This window comes from Thunnus thynnus, chromosome 1 (assembly GCF_963924715.1).
Source record: "Thunnus thynnus chromosome 1, fThuThy2.1, whole genome shotgun sequence".
Taxonomy (NCBI): Eukaryota; Metazoa; Chordata; class Actinopteri; order Scombriformes; family Scombridae; genus Thunnus; species Thunnus thynnus.
In genome coordinates, this window is record NC_089517.1 from 30679794 (window position 1) to 30696449 (window position 16656).

A 16656-nucleotide genomic window follows, 5' to 3' on the forward strand; every position below is an offset into this window, starting at 1 on the left:
CAACAAAAGTGAAATGTATAAATGTCTAATCTCATTACATGTGAAGATCTATGTGTATTAAGTTGTAACATTTATATTTTCATCACTGTTCTTCAATGAATTTTGCAATATCAACACTTTTGGGAAGCCAACAAAACAAAATACAAATAGCTGTAACTTTCTAAGCTTCAACACATGTGCAGCTGTGGATCATTAGCCATAGTTAAGCTGCAGCGTGTGCATGTGCGCCAACATGTTTTCGGTGTTAACCTGTTGCATAAGACAAATGCGTGTGGTCTTTACACATATAGTGGATATACATTTTGAAATATCAGCATGTTCAGGAGGATTTCAAACAAACAAGGTAATTTCAGAGGTTATTGGTTGCTACTTCTAGTCTGACATTCTGTGTTTCTGGTGTTAGATGTGGGTGACAGTTTTACTTCACAACACAAATGAATGTTGCTTTACACAGAATGAATATGCTGTTCTCTCAGAGGTCAGCAGCAGCGGCCGCCCTTTTGAGAAATGCTAGCGCTAATAATAACACTGGTTTGTAAAAAATGTCAACAATCGTTCAAAACATTTCTCAGTTTTTCACAGTAACTATACCTGTAGTGTAACATTTAATATTCCATTGATAAATACATTGATAATTGTTTTAAAAGCATGAAGAACACTTGAAATGTAAGATGAACAGTGCCTTCAGTTTAAGCATCCTCCTTTCACCCTCTGATTTCCAAACTTTCTACCTGAGTTATTTTTTTCCCTCTTTTAACTGTGTCGCCGGCTGGCCAGAGGTGCTTGCTGTCTCTGCCTGTGCTGAATGTATTTTTTCCCCTTCCCTCCCACTCTTGCAGGCCCCTCCAGTGGATCTCTGGGAAAAATGGCCTCTGTCTTTTTTCAGTAGCTTGAACAGTAATATAGCATGTGTCAGGGAATGGAAAACAAGGCTAAAAAATATGCAGCAAGAAGCAAACTGGTAGGAATGGATGGCTGAGCCTGAGGCTCGGCCTGTGGCTGCTACCAAGGAAGGAAGTGACTCTAATAGCCCAGCACAGCCCCTCCACCCCCTGCTCCTTCTTCGTCCACTACTACTTCTTTTCCGTCTTCTAAACTACTTTTTCACTGCAATCTTGATTTCTTATTGCCTTTGTATTATCTGGAAACGCAAGCAAATGTAGGTCACGTACAGTGACAGAAATTCAACTTCTTCCTGCATTTACATCAATCTTCACATTCGCTTATATTCTGCCTGAATACAGTAAGAAAAGATAGCCTTTGTGGAATTCATAATTCTTATATTTATTCTGCATCTATTCTGTAATACTATTGCAGATGTTTTAATATGTTACAGTAGAATAGAAATTAGCGCTCTGTAAAAGAAAACTTCAGTGACTCTCGGCCAGCTTGTCTCTGGATCATTTCTTGCAACAGACTACGGCTGAAGGGGGAACAGTTTCTCTTGCAAATGGCGCAAAAGTGGAGCAGTGGTTCAGCAGGCATGCGGTTTTGTACTTTTTAATCTCTTTTCTCCCCTTGTGCATTGTTTCACTCTTTGTAATACTACAATAATATACATAATCTCTATTTTCCTTGTTCCTGCAGGGTATCAAGACAGTGGGTGCTGTAGGTGGCCAGGTCCGAATGCCTGTGATGATCACACAGTCTGTCAGAGCGCAAGGTAGGACGTCTACTGGCCTCCTCCAGCCACCTTTGATTGAATATGCTAGATTATTTTTGTCACACATTTAGAATTTATAGTTTGCATTTTTTTGGTCATACGAAAATATTTTAAAATTGTGTACAACCTTAGTTCAGGTCCAGTTAAAAACAGAAGATTAAGCAAAGACTTCAGTAAATTTCTGGTCGATTTCTGTTTCAGCCTGCAGTTTTTACATCTTTCATTGAGGCTTGGACAGATACATCATGAAAAAGATGTGATTCTCAAACTCTGCCTGACCTTCTGGTTAAATACAGAGCCAGTGAAATAGGTTAAACAGAAGTTAGCCATTAGTAAAACTCTAAATGTTCTCTCAGTAGGCTGTAAGATGTGTAAACAGGCAGGAGCCACAGAGAGAACAGGTGTTTTTTCCTGTCTGGTTATAAAGCCTTCTCAAACATTTGCGCTGCTGCTTACTCACACTGATTCACAAACACTCTTCCCACAGAAGCCCACAAATATCGCCCCAACACCAACCGGGCGTAACGCTCCCATAAGAGAGCTGTGTGCTCTCAGGTGGTGTGTGTAATGTGTGTACGTGTTTGTACCTGTTTTGGCTAGTGTGTGTGTGTGTATGTGTGTGTATGTGTGTGTGTGTGTACGATCGGAGGTGCATACAAATTTGATCTGCCCCCTTCCCCAAGATTGCCTGCAGTGAAAGATCTGTAGGTTGTTTTATGCCCATAAATTGGAATGCGGGGATAGTTCTAAAAATACTTTTCTGTGCCTCTTGGCTAGGAACATGCCTGTTAAAATCAAGTTTAAATTCACTCTGGCAGTCCTTGTGCCTCTCTGGAAAACGTGTCTCGGAGCAGGATGCGGTTTAGGAGTGTAAGGAGAGCCGGTGAAGCGCAGTGATATTGACAGAGCGACGCTCTCCGCACCAACCTGGGGAGAGCGACAGTACCGCTCCCCCCACCCCCCCCTCCATCTACCCCTGCAAGGATGACAGAGACAGTTGAAGGTAGTCGTTAGACAGGAGGATATTTGATGCAGATAGAAGGGGACACTTCAATGATAACATTACTCCTTTTCTGTTTTGTTTAGTGTTTTCTTCTTTGTTTTTTTTCACTTTGCTTAACAGGCACAATGGGGAAGGGAGCCGCCATACAAGCAGGCAAAAGTCCCGTGGGCTTGGCTGTTCAGATCTCTGGGAATCAAAAAAACAAGCTCAACGACCCCGGAGGAGGCTCTTTCAGGTACAACTCCTCTCGCCAGGAGACCGACAGTTGCGCCTGTTGTTCCTGGCAGCCGTCACATGGGGGCAGCATTTCACTAAGATGTCTCCGCATGACTACAGGCTACACTCTCAGCTAAGGCTATGAGTGTTTATCCCGGTTGTCTGCCTGGCCACCTGGCTGCCTGCCTGCCTGGCAGCCTGGCTGGTCCTTTGTGGTCCTTTTTCTCTGCACCCACCACATAGCAACACACTGCCAGCCAATAGATCACCCTCACGATCACCCTCCTTGTGTCAGTGTCACAACTCATCGACAGGGTTGCAAATGAGCTAAATCTTAATTTAGCAATAAGGTAATTGTGTCCAGATGGTTGGAATTTCTGGATGCGGTTCTGAAAATACCTTTTGGTTAAGTCAAAAATACGGTATTTAGCCCCCAGCTTTGCTCTCTCTCTCTCTCTCTCTCTCTCTTTCTGGTCTTGTCTCTGCTTCAGCTGGGCTTTTGTCTCAAAACATAAAAGGTTCATCGCCCACATGCTGGCCTTTGTGGTCCATGTTTTGTGTGAGTCTGTGTGTATGTGTTTTTCTGTGTGCGTGCCAGGGTATATATATGCGTGTTGTATGTGTTTGCATATATCCCTCTATTTCTCTGTGTTTGTTTGTGTTTGCATCCCTGCTTGGTTGCACATGAACATATGTGTATATCCTAAGAGTCTAAGAATATTTGTGTGTGTTTATGTATGTGTATCAAATGCGTGTATGCGTGTATTGACAGTTAGGGTTTAGGATTGCCCCGGTGTGACCGGGCCAGGGCAAGAAGAGTCTGGGTCACATGGGCCAACGGGTTCATGGTAATGGCTCCCGTCTCCTGAGGGGAAAGGCAGTGCCCGGGGCTCTGATTGATAAACCAATAAATCTTTAGCTGCGTTGGTAATTAAGCTGTCAGGCTCGCTTGTTACTGATGACCTTTTTCCCCCTGCGGTGATCACAGTGGCCCCACACACACAAACGCACTGGTTTCAACATAAGCACGAGCACCACTGTCACGGAAGAAGCATGTCACTGACATTTTGAAGCATATTTACGTGTTAAACAAGCTCCACAATGCATGGTCCCTAAGAACCATTCTTACTTCCTTCTATTGGTTTGTCTCTACATGCAAGTAGTTTGTTTTCTTCCGCCAACATGCTCTTGCTGAACTTCCCTGACTCGCATTTTTAATTTAAGTCAAATATGAGGTTGCTGAGCCTGATATTGATTTTAATGTTTAATGAGTGATGAACCTCTGATGAGAGTATCTTCATCTCTCATATATTTTGTGTGTTTTTATTCTTCTTTAGTCAATGTGAAGTTTTTCTGAGTGTCGTGTTGTTACCATTTGTTAAAGCTTCAGCTGGAACCTCTCAGTTCTGCAGTCTCATACACTGTTTATTGTTTGCTGTCGTTTTTCTTACCTGAGGATATAAACATGTTGGAACAGCGCCCAGTGTTACAAGCCGATCTGTTGGACGCCATTGTGTCTTCACACCACGTCCAGAAACCTGCAACATGAACATAATGACTTGACCTGCGAACACAGGTGGTCGCTGTGTTCCCCGTAAATCACAATGAAAGAAATAGAAATTTTTATTTGCTTTACAAGTTGTTAAAGGTTACAAGCTCCCCTTTGTGTTTCTGTTGAGTTTGATCTTCAACACTTACCACATCCCTTCCCTGGTTATTCATTAAAGTGTTTTCAACATCATTTTTCTTACAAGGGTTTTAAGCTACGAGGGGAGCATACATGACAAAATGTTAATGTGTTGATTCATATAACATTGTGCAATGAGAGGCCAGTAAGAAAGAAAAAAAAATCTATTAAGCAAGGCCGGCCTGGTCAGCCAGCATCCACCAGCCTCTCACGCACCCAGCCTGCACCGTGTTCAGCTGTAGTCGGGGAGTGATGTGTGTATGGCTGTCACTCTGAGCCACTGGTCCCAGCGGGCCAGCTGTAGCACAAACACCCACATACACACTGCAGGGCTTGTGGGGTTTCCAGTGGAGCTCCAGCCTTCTGTAAGTGCTTGTGTCGGTGTGTGTGCATGTGTGTGTGTGTGTTTGTACGTGTGTAGTTTGCAGTACAGAGTGAAAGCAGCTGTCTCTGTGCCCCCCCCCTTCTTCCCTCCTCATCTCTCTGTAAACACTCAACATCCGCTGTAATCACAGGCGAGCCAGCCGAGGCCCTCAGCCCTCTGCCAACCTCCGAGCTCAGCCTCAGCCCCTCGTATCCAACCCTGTCCTACATGGTGGACACACACTCATGTGCATAAACATGCAAACATTGGCATACCTGCATAGGAAAACACACAAACACCCATTCAAAGTAAGGGACAAATGTTTTTGTTCGCCAATCACTGTTGCCAGTGGTTTTAAAAGTCCACCACCCCCTTTCCATCATTTACCAGCAAAGTCAGTTGATTCTGTCTTTGTGGTTATATTCTTTGTGCTCTGTAAATTGCTATTGACTCAATTAGAACTTAAAAGTGACCTCCCAAAAATTGTTGATTCAGAGACTTGGAAACACAGCAGCCGCAAGATTAGATTATGTTCAGATTGGGTGCCGTGCCACAATAAAGCTCCTCCAAAACAATCCATGAAGAAACGGGTGGCACTCCAGAGTGCTTAAACGAAAAATAGGACAGTCTAGAATTTTAATATATTTCTACTGACGGCCACATCAAACTAAGGCATTTTGGCTCAGGATTCCAGTATCCACATTGCACCTAGCCAGTTTTCTTTAATGCTTGAATGAATAATTAGAGCTTGAGTGTGGGTGGTCCGTTAAGTTAATTACAGTTACTTAGTAAACAATGAGCAGCATTTAGCTTGTTCCTGGGTTTATTGGTCCCTCTTGTGCCACCCCTGCCACCAGTGCTGCACATTCGGATCATATACACATACGTATCCCATCATCTGCCCAGCGAAACCCAGGCTGCTTTGTGGAAAAGACTTCAGAATGCTGTTGGGGGTGCAATACGCCTGCATGGCCTGGATGTTAGTCACCGGGATCAATCAGGGCCCCCTCCGTGGGCACAGGGACCTTTATCCGCGGGGATGGGGTGAGGGGGGTGGGTATGATAGTGGAGGTGGGGGGCAGGAGATCTGGATGCAACCCCCCCCCCCCAATCCACTCACACACACACAACCTCTAAATGGCATTGCAATCCTCTCAGCACCTATGGCGTGCCCTCGCTGAAACACAAGCTTGATATGGAAACGACATGCATATGTATTCATGTGACCGCTGGCTCCATGTCCCCGAGCCAACCCAAACCAATAACTGAGAGGCTGCTCTTTAGCTTCTGTGGAAGCTAATTACATCTCTGCTTTATTAGCGCAGAGGTATAGTCTGGAATATTTTGCATTTCATATCTCATTCCCTCCTTTTAATGTCAGACCTGTCTTTGGCATTCTCATTTGATGCGAGCCCCGGCGATCCCAAATAGCCCAAGAAATCAGACCGTCCAAGAAAAAGAAACTATATTACTGAGAATATTATGAGTGTTCTTGGATACTGGATAGTGATTTATGCACCTATACAGTGGTAGTCACTGTAGTAATATCCCTGTCCTGTTTTACTGCTGATGTTTTTTGTTGTATATCCAAAATATTCAATGTGGTTTATCGAGCATCAACACTACTGATATTTGGTCTGTTAATTCTGACAGGTGAAAATGAAGCAACACTTACTTTCATCTCAGAGTTTGAGCAACATCGCAGCTGTAGTTGTGCCAGCTTTATTCTGTCTGAATAAGATAGATAGATGGACAGACTGATACATTAGGATATTATATTAACTGAATACACGAATGCCACATATCATAACATCAACCAACTAGCAGTAATATCTTAATAGGCTTTCTTGGAGTGTGTTATTTTCATTGCACTAAACATGCAGTAAAGTTGACTTTGTCTTTCTGCTTTTTGATGCCATTTCAGTTACTTACTACAGGTGAATATTCTGTCCCATCACCTTATACTGTATCTGACAGAAGGGATGAATTATAGCTAAAACATTAACATGCATATAAATAGTATGCCATTCATGTAATATAATGGTTCATATAAAAGTCACCCACCCGAACCCTTTTTTTCAACCAATCTGTTTTATTCAGATAATCGGATCTAACCTGTTACATCATCTTCTGTTAATTCTTAGTGCTTTGCTCAGTTTTTCATTGTTACCAAGTAAGAGACTAGATCTTAGCAAAAAAGATACCAATTTTTTGCTCAATTGAAATATGTTTGTTAAACATCTTCATCTCTTTAAACCTAGAGATTAGCATATTGTTAAATAGTTACCTCAAGCGTGCATTTGAGTGTTTTCTGTGATGTTAGCAGACTCACTGTTGCTTAAGATAGGGCAAAATTAAAAATATATATTACTGCACATTAGCTTCCTTCAGATCATGCTCTGCACCACTGGGTTCACAAAAACACAGCTGTTATATTTTATGTTGGTTGTTGAAGGCTTTGCTCCTCTTTAGGTTGTTGGAAGTACAGTATTACAGAGATAAAGAGATCAACTACCTGATTGGCAGGTGATCGTTTGCTTTAGTTTTGAGTGATCTTGTGTAATCACTCACTTTTCCTTCATCTACATTAGCTACATACATAGCTCTAAGCTGTGGAAGTAGCAGCATTACATTTTTGTGTTTTTGAGTGAACATAGCCTAAGGCATGTTTCTTTTTAGGACAGGTCAAGTTATCCACGAGGACGTGATGAAGGGAGGTGCACAGCCTGAGGTGCAGCAGAGGGTATAATCCTATGTATCCATGCTTGTGTTGTTGTGTGGAGTCTCTCTGTGAAGGCATAATTAGACTCAGTGCTGGAGGAGAGGAGGAGAAGAGGAGAGAAGGTAGAGGTGTATGAGGTTCAGAGAGCTACTCTAATCGTCTTTGTCAACCTCCCGCCGTGGTGTCAAGTTTCATATCGGCTCTATGTGGCCGCACCAAGGAGCAAGAGGGCCTCGGCGGGGTGGAGTTGGCTGATGGTGTGTGCCCACACTCAGGCGCCTGAAAGAACTCGGGGCCCGCGCTGTACACACGCATACGCATACGCACAGCAACACACACACAAGCTCTGTCGCAACCAACAACGAAGGCATGAACGTAAATGACTGTGGAGGTGAGCCAGTGAGTGGCGAGGGGCCACTCTGTGTGTGTTCTGTGGTTCTTTGTTCCCTCCGTCAAAGCCACTCAGAAAATCCACTGCTCGCTCTGGGCCAGTCCTGTAAGCACAACACGTCACCGCTCAGCTAATTCAGGCCAGAATCAGAATCATGACTTGCCAAGTACAATAATTGTAGAGGAATTTGTCTTGGTGACAACTCACAAAGAAAGTTGCATTTGCTTTTAAAGGAAGTGTGGACCTCATTGACTGTCAAATGCAATGACCCAAACACAATTTCTAATGTCAGCATTATGCCTGTGAGAAATGGCCAGTACATCAGAAAAATACATTGCTAAATGTGGCAAAGCCACATGTAAGTAGAGTTTGTTGACATTAGTGTATTGCCAGATTAATCACAGCTCATTGCCAATCCTCAGGAGCATCCTTACCGAGCAAAACTCCATGCAAATGCTCTTCATCTGCCTGCCTCACTCAGTGCCGACACAAATAGACCCTGGAATGGGAATTCTGTACCATTATGACCAAAGTATAGCTGTCTGTAACAAAACTAATGCATATTTCCATCCAAGAAGGTATTCATGAATAAAAACAACATCTCTGAGATGTTTTTATTCAAGGAATATGTTGATATTGTTAGGACATGAATACAAATATTGAGCAAGGGTTTGTGTACAAGGTTATTCCTTAATGCCCAAACTGAATTCATTTTTGGATACATTTCTTCCCTTTTAAAAAGGTAGAGCAAAATTTTACATTTTCTCTTTTGGATGTTTTGCTTTTTCTCTTACATTTTGTAACAACCACTTCACTCTTTATTGTTGCCCTTGTTTCTGCTATCGGGGAAGGGTGTAGACACAGGGAGGCGGTGTTGAGACCCCAACCAGTAGAAGTCGCTAATGCTGCAACAAGGACACGATTTCTAAAGACGGCTTCCCAAGTGGGCTTTTCCCCAGTGCTGCCCAGGTTCCCTAACCAGTAATCGACCTTCACCGACTTTAGCAACTGTACCTTTAGTACATCCTGAACTGGTTGTTTGTTTATGTTTACAAAAAGTACCTTGTACCTCTCCTGTACATCTCTTTTGGAGTGTCTTGTTGCACAATGACAGGATTTCTCATTTACTTGAATACATGTGTCCATTCAGAAGTTACACTTTCCACAGTTAACACAGACTGAAACTGAAAGTTGTTGCCCAAAGTGACATATTTTGTTTACAAAATAATCTAACACTCACAAAATGTGAAAAACATGCAACAAAAGCAAACAACACAACTTGTGTTCAAATGAATACATTCTTTCAGTCATCAGTCATTACACAATGGACAACAAAATACAAAGTACAGCTATCAAAATGAACTGGTTCAACCTTAATTCGTGCTGTATGCCTGTGCCATTTGTTGATACTTTACATAGTTATAGCGTGCCAAAAAGGCAAGCAAGCATATCACAGCATCAATTGCATTCCTTTCTCCAAAGACGATTTTACTAGAGATAACAAACCCTGCTGCACTCTGCCCCTGCACTTTTTACACTTTTTTGAGATGCCCTGTTGAAATACTGTTAAAAAAAAAAAAAAGACATTTTTTCTTCATTCAACTTTTCTTCATTCCATGGGCATGGAAAGACCATGAACTGTTGTTGACATGTAAGACCTACAGTAAGCACCTAGACTAGACAAATTCGGACATTCATTATGGTACAGCTTTTCTACTGCACTCTTTCTTCAACAAAGAACCAATAAACTCAGAAATACTCAGAAACAAAATGTTTATTGTAGTGCATCAGATTTTTCCATGTCATTCTTTTTTCCATACTTCCATACTCCAAACTCAGAAATGCTGAATACTGTAAATAAAAATAAAATAAACATAAAAGCAACCAAAGGAAATTTATGGGTGGAAATATCCAAAAAACAAATAGTTGAAATACTGAGAACTTCACATTTAGTCCATTCGTTCCTGATGATTAGGCCACAGGTTCTCATCAACATTGTGTTGGATGTTTTCCCTTGCAATGCACTGAAGGAAAAACCTCCTTGCATGGCGTATCCGTCCCTGGCAGTCCTCTGCACCCATTGCCAGGCAACCAGCATTCATTGCCTTCAGGAGGGACATCTGGTCATATGGCCGGTGCTCATATACCTTCCATCTCCAAGCAGAGAAGAATTCATCAATTAGGTTCAGAAAAGGAGAGTATGCAGGGAGGAATTGCATCATCATACGGGGCTGTGCTGCAAACCATTCATTCACAAGGCGAGAGCGGTGGAAGGCAACATTGTCCCAAATGATGACATACAGAGTCATGCCAGGCCTCAACAGCCTTCTCTCTTCGGGTGGAACCTTTCATTCAGCGCATCAAGAAATGTTATGAGGCATATTGTATTGTATGGGCTGATAGTTTTTATGTGGAAAAGGACACCATCATTGGAGATGGCAGCACACATGGCGATATTGGCGTCCCTCTGACCTGGCATTGTAACAATGGCCCTCTGCCCAGTAATGTTCTTCCTGCATCTCCTCACTTTCGAGAGGTTGAAGCAGGCTTCATCCACGTAAATGAATGTGTGATGTGCTCCTTTAGCTTCAAGCTCCATTATTCTCTTATTCCAGTTGCATGTAACTGTCTGGTAAGACAAGACATTACAGTAACAAATCCTTACCTGCACATACTGGAGTCTTACTTCCTTCACCATGTTTGGAAATCTGTACAGCTGCTTCATTCTGACATGGTGTCGTGTAAGGATTCGATCAATAGTAGCCAAACTCACGCTATTGATATTTCTAAATGCTCCTTGATCTGCAATTACTGCTGCTTGGATTTCACGCAGTCTGATCGCATTGTTTACCACGACCATATCTACAATGGCAGCCTCCTGTTCAGCACTAAAGATCTTTCCTCTGCCACCAGTGCGTGGTAGTCTGTGGCTTCCATAAAGTAAATGCAAAAAGCATGTCAAAATTGACATGACAGTCATATAAATGGGATTGATGAAACAACTGCATTAGTGTAGACACAGTTTATTCTGCCAATAGGGTAATACAGTAAAGCTGAAATACACAGTGGTATACAGTAACATTGTGACTTAGCTATTCTCATTCGTAAAAAGTCTGACAATAGATGCCCAAGTGCTCCGACTCAGAATGAGCTTGACCCTTTGTCCAGCCTCTCTAAAGGACAAGCCATGATCCATGCTTGCAAATAGAAAGACGAAGGTGGCATCTTTTATAGATAGATAAGGACTGAATGCTGATTGAAGAGTTGTGCAAAGGAGTTTCACACAGGTGCATTAGAGATTCATAATTATGCAAATAATTTCCATCAGCCGTGAATAGATGTTTTCCTTTTGTTTAACACAGTAAATCCAATACAGTTTTGGGTCTTTTTATGAGATCTGTAATCTGTAATCTGTTTTGAAAAAGGGTGTGAAAAATGTGTGAAACCAATGAAAAAGTGTTAACACAATTGCAAGACAAGACTTCTGCTGTGCTAAGAAGGTGATGATGAATATCAAGTGGATCCCAGTTTCATTAAATGTGTCTTAGCAATCGAGAAAAACTGTAAGATGTGTTAAAAGTGTATAATGCTAACCAGGATCATCACATGTATTCTTCTATTTGTTTTTGTTTTTTAAAGATTTATCTGCCAAAATCATTACATCACTTAATATTCTTACATAGTGCCCTCTCTTGCTTAATAGATCTTTTCGTTTGGTTTGTAATGTATTTTAAGCTAGGAAGTAAGGCTTAACATTGCATACATTTTACTAATCCCTTTTCTCTCGTGTTTCAGGGATGACGATGACATCAATGACGTGGCCTCCATGGCCGGGGTGAACCTGAATGAGGAGAGCGCAAGAATACTCGCCACTAACTCGGACCTGGTTGGAACGCAGATTCGCTCATGTAAAGACGAGGCCTTTCTCCACCTGGGACTGCTCCACCGACGAATTCTGGAAACAGGTGAGATAAACGTGCCTCATCCATCGTGCAATGCAGCTTCGTTAAATGTTCTAAGCTGCAGATAGAAAACAAGCAGTTATTACAGCAACAGGAAAAATCTTAATGTTATCCCAATTTACCTCCACTTTTCTACTATAAAACAAATCCAAAGCTGAAAATCAAGGCTGTAGTAGTGATGATTATCTGTTGTCTTTTTTTGTTGGGAACATGTTGTTTCTGTATTTATAGTGTCATCACTAAAGACAGTTTTGATTTTCTTTCTTTCAGTTGTTCAGGCTGAGCCTTCTCTTGTTTGCCCTCAGTTTAAATTTGATACACTTAACAATTCTTTCACCTCCTTTAATGAATTCTTCAGTGGCTGTCTGAACTCACTGGACCCCAGGCACCCACATAAATACTTTATGGGTTTGTCTTTTGAAGGCTGGCTGTCAGATTGTCCTCTGGACTAAAGGAACAGAGTTTTGAGGAATGAGACTTGGCAGTAAGATTTTGATTCTTTCTCTCTTTTTAGTGGATCTTGACACTCTGATAGCACGCTGTATTGCATGTGCTAATCGATACAGGCGGAGAGGTCTCGGTTTGTTTGCAGCTTCACATGAGAGTGATACTGTCTTCATTACCTCTTTTTGCTACCGGCAGTAAATTTTATTGCTTGAAATACACTTTAGGCTCTCACTGCACAGTGGAACCTGTGAAAATGTATAATGAGCGTTATTACTCAAAATAAAACTGTGCCTAGCATCTTGCTCTTGTGCATCAGATCAAAAAACACACAGCGTAATTCCACGTGACGGGGAGTCTAGCGCCCTCATCTTGTTTTATCTCAATTAAAGTATCTTTAGTGTAGCACAGAGGCCTGCAGGTCATGTTTCGTTACGTGGACTCTTGGCATGGTTGTTATCCCGTCACCTTGGGGCAGAGGGGTTGTTTAAAAATATAAATCTTTCCTTAGGGGGGCACACAGCATGATACAGGGCAGGAGGCTAGGGCGCCCCCTGCTGGGGAAGTGGCACTTATGCAGCTTTGTTGTGTCAGTGATTGGCCTTGCTACGCTCCCAGCTGACAGCAGTCCGAGGGAGGCTCCCCCGGCCTGCCAGGTCCACTCAATCAGAAAGCCTCGGCTGCTCCTCTTTACTGTACAAGCACTAAGTTTGACTCTGCTCTGCTCTGTGATTTACCGTTGAACATCCTGCTAAAACTTTAACCTTTCCTGCCCTCTGTTTGCCCCCACAAGATGTTGGGGTCCAGGACTGGTTCTTTTGTCTTACAGTGACTTTAATTTTTTAATCTAGGTAATGAATAATAGGGGAGATAATAGTTCCCTCTTTGCTCCTGCATCTCTCTTCTCTTTATCACCTTCTCTTTGTAACCCTTTTTATGTTTAAATCAATGGAGGCCCGATTCCCCTACCTTTTTATTTCTTTTTCTCTATTTTCTTCTTTGAATACTGATTCGAGTAAAGGATGTTGGCTGCCTCTTTCTATCAACTTCTTTATTTTCCTCTTTATGTCTCTCCGTGTCTCGCTTCTTCTCCTCGCTTATTTATCCCCTCCAAACAAACACTTGTGCCGCCCTCCTCTCCCAAACCTCTGTCTCCCTCCCCTCATAACTCTTCAGGCTTGTCCTTGAGCTGGGGATGGGGGGTGGAGGGGTGGGAGGGGGGGGGATAGGCAGTTTCATTTGTGAAGCTGCAAACAGCACTCCATCCCCCATCTCAGGAACCAGAACATAGGCACAGCTGGAGCTCTCTAGAAAAGCTCCTCAAAGTAATGATAGTCCACTGGTACCTTAAAGGTCCACACACATACACATACACACACTCGTGTACATACATGCACGTGGGATGATCACATGAACTTATACACGTGCACAGACAGAAGCAGATAGATGGGACATGGATACACAGAGCAGATATGCAACACAACACACACACAGACAGGTTCTGAAATCTGCTGAAAATGTCTTAAATAATCAAAGTCCTGAAAATGTATTAAAATAAGCATTCATGCATGGATTATTACCTCTGTATCATTCTCAAATACATCTTGATGGCACAATCTAATGGCTGTAGAGAAATAATAGCATTGACAGAAAAAAAACAAGCATAATTTCTTGGACATGATTCACTTTCAAAACAAAGGAAGTGCCTCATGCCGCGCTCACATCATGTCAGTTTTACCATGAAGCTAGCATGAATTGCTACCGGGGAAAACACTGGTCAACACAAACATGTCAGCCTTCCATTCGTAAGAGATGAACTCCAATGTCTTTATCGTGGCATCAGAAATTGTGGAGTGTGTTTAACTATTAAACACTGTATCTGGTTTCTTGAGCCCCTTTCACACATGCAGTCTACACCTGAAATGTTCAGGAACATTTCCTGCATGGGGTCATGTGTGAATGAGAGCAGGGATGGATATTCAGGGAAATCTGTACTGCCAATTTCCGAACCTCAAGACCTTGTGACATTTCTGGGAAAATGCCGGTACGGCTGTGTTGTGAATGAAAGCAGTAACATTGCAGGGACGAGCACGTAAAGGGTTACGTCTGGCTGACGAAAGACGCTATCACATGGAGCGAACAAACCAATCACAACACCCCACTGAATAGAGGAGATATTGCTATTTTTTGAATGTGTAAATATTTTAAATAAAATGTTCATACTCTTCTGTAAATATTTATTCACGTAACTTAAACTGTATGGTTTTCATAAAGCCATATCGATTATTCAAAGCTCTGTCAGACACTGAGCCACGCTCAAGCTGATTATTCAAAATCTTCAATCTGACGGAGCTTTGAATAATCGATATGGCTTTATGAAAGCAATACAGTTAGTTATGATAATATAATAAACATTTACATAAAGGCGTGAACATTTTATTTAAAATATTTAAATACAACATAAAAATAGCGATGTCTCCTCTATTCAAGCAACGGCTCCCTTTTAAAAGTCGTGTATCTGTGCTTGGTGCGACAATATCACAGCATCATGTTCCGTTGAACATTATTATCATTATTATCTTTAATATCAGTGGTTTATCATTTGCGCACAATGACAGAATTTACAGCTATTTATCTTGTTAGCACATCACAGCCAAGGAATGACGCAGACACTCCTCTCTGCTCTCATTGAACTTTTTAACACTAATGCGCTTTTTGTGTCACTTTTTGCTTCCCCAACTGTACTTTTAAAATTTTTGCCTAACTTTAATCTGTCTTGAATGTAGGCTTATCAACACAAATCAATTTCTGAGGCAAAATATATGCTTAAACCTCTGGACTAAATAAAAACACAGTAAATGTAGAATTTTAAAAAAAATATGAGAATTAAAACCAAAATACAATACGTACCACTTTGGAAATGCTAAAGGCTCTGGATACTGTGGGACTGTCACGGTTGACTTCAGCGATGGCAGTTAGTTGGTGGTCCCTACTAGAGCTGCAACGATTAGTCAATTAATCGATTAGTTGATTGGCTAGTTCATTGGCAGCTATTTTTGATAAGATTTTCTGGTTGTGGCTTCTCAGATGTGAGGATTAGAGGCTTTTCTGTGTCATACTTGATTGTAAACTTAATATCTTTGGTTTTTGGACTGTTGACCGGACAAAACGACATTTGAAGATGTCACCTTGAGCTGCACAAAATAATCTCTAATATATAATGGGCATTTTTTGACTATTCTCTGACATTTTATAGACAAAACAATTAATTGATTACTCAAAAAATGAATCGGCAGATTAATCAATAATGATATAATCGTTAGTTGCAGCCCTATAGTTTCTACTTTCAAAAAACGGGGACTGGAGGAGGAATCGAACTGTCAGGGTGCTTGAATGGAGAACCTGGCTGGTTATGAAACCTCTGGTTCCAGAGGAACAGATCTTTAAGGAGTTATCTGAATTTGCTAATAATGTGTGTTTTGTAGATCTAGAAAAAGCCTTTTACTGTGTTCAGCTCCTCAGCTGTAGAAGTACGCGGTCCAGGGGTTGTTTTTGTGAGTCATTTGTTCCTTTTAGCTCAAAGAAAGGGCAATGCTTTATAAACAGATGTAAGTTGGGTGTGATCTGTAACAAGGATATGACTCTGTATGGTGGCATCTTTGCTATTTGAGGACAGGCTGGTCCTCGTGGCTATATTAGGTCTTGACTCTTTGAGAATATCAGAGCTGAGTTTATTGTGGCTGGTTTGACGATCAGCACCTGCAACTCTGAGATGATGGTTCTCTCCCAGAAAAAGCTGAATTACTCAATCGATGCGAGGGGGGGGGGGGGGGGGGGGGGCACTACCTTAAAGGATAGGTTCATAATTCTTCACGTCTGTCTTAAAACAACAGTCAGGTGTCCATATAAACACTGAAAGAGGTTTACCTCACTGTAATCATTCCTCATGCTCATACTGGCTATTGAAAGATCTCCTTCAAATGTGCTTTCAATGTAAGTGATAGGGGCCAACATCCACAGTCATTATGTGCAAAAATGCATTAAAAGTTTATCTGAAGCTGATGTTAGGTTTCAGTCTGAGTTAGTCATATCAACTGAGTATCTGCTACATTTACAGTCTTTTTAGCATCAAATTCCCTCTTTGTGTTTCCTCAGACAGTGTTTCCCTGTTGAGCTGTGGTGGAAGTATAGTAACAAAAAGATG

General features: G+C 41.8%; 1 protein-coding gene across 3 annotated transcripts in view; it reads left to right on the top strand.

Moving 5' to 3' along the window:
- LOC137186410 (transcription initiation factor TFIID subunit 4-like) overlaps positions 1-16656 on the top strand; it is a 92492-nt gene that overhangs the window by 23978 nt on the left and 51858 nt on the right. For all 3 annotated transcript variants that reach the window (XM_067595333.1, XM_067595351.1, XM_067595342.1), the window contains 3 exons: positions 1588-1663; positions 2787-2901; positions 11842-12011. In XM_067595333.1, the coding sequence (XP_067451434.1) occupies positions 1588-1663; positions 2787-2901; positions 11842-12011 (361 nt within the window). The remainder of the gene's footprint in view (positions 1-1587; positions 1664-2786; positions 2902-11841; positions 12012-16656) is intronic.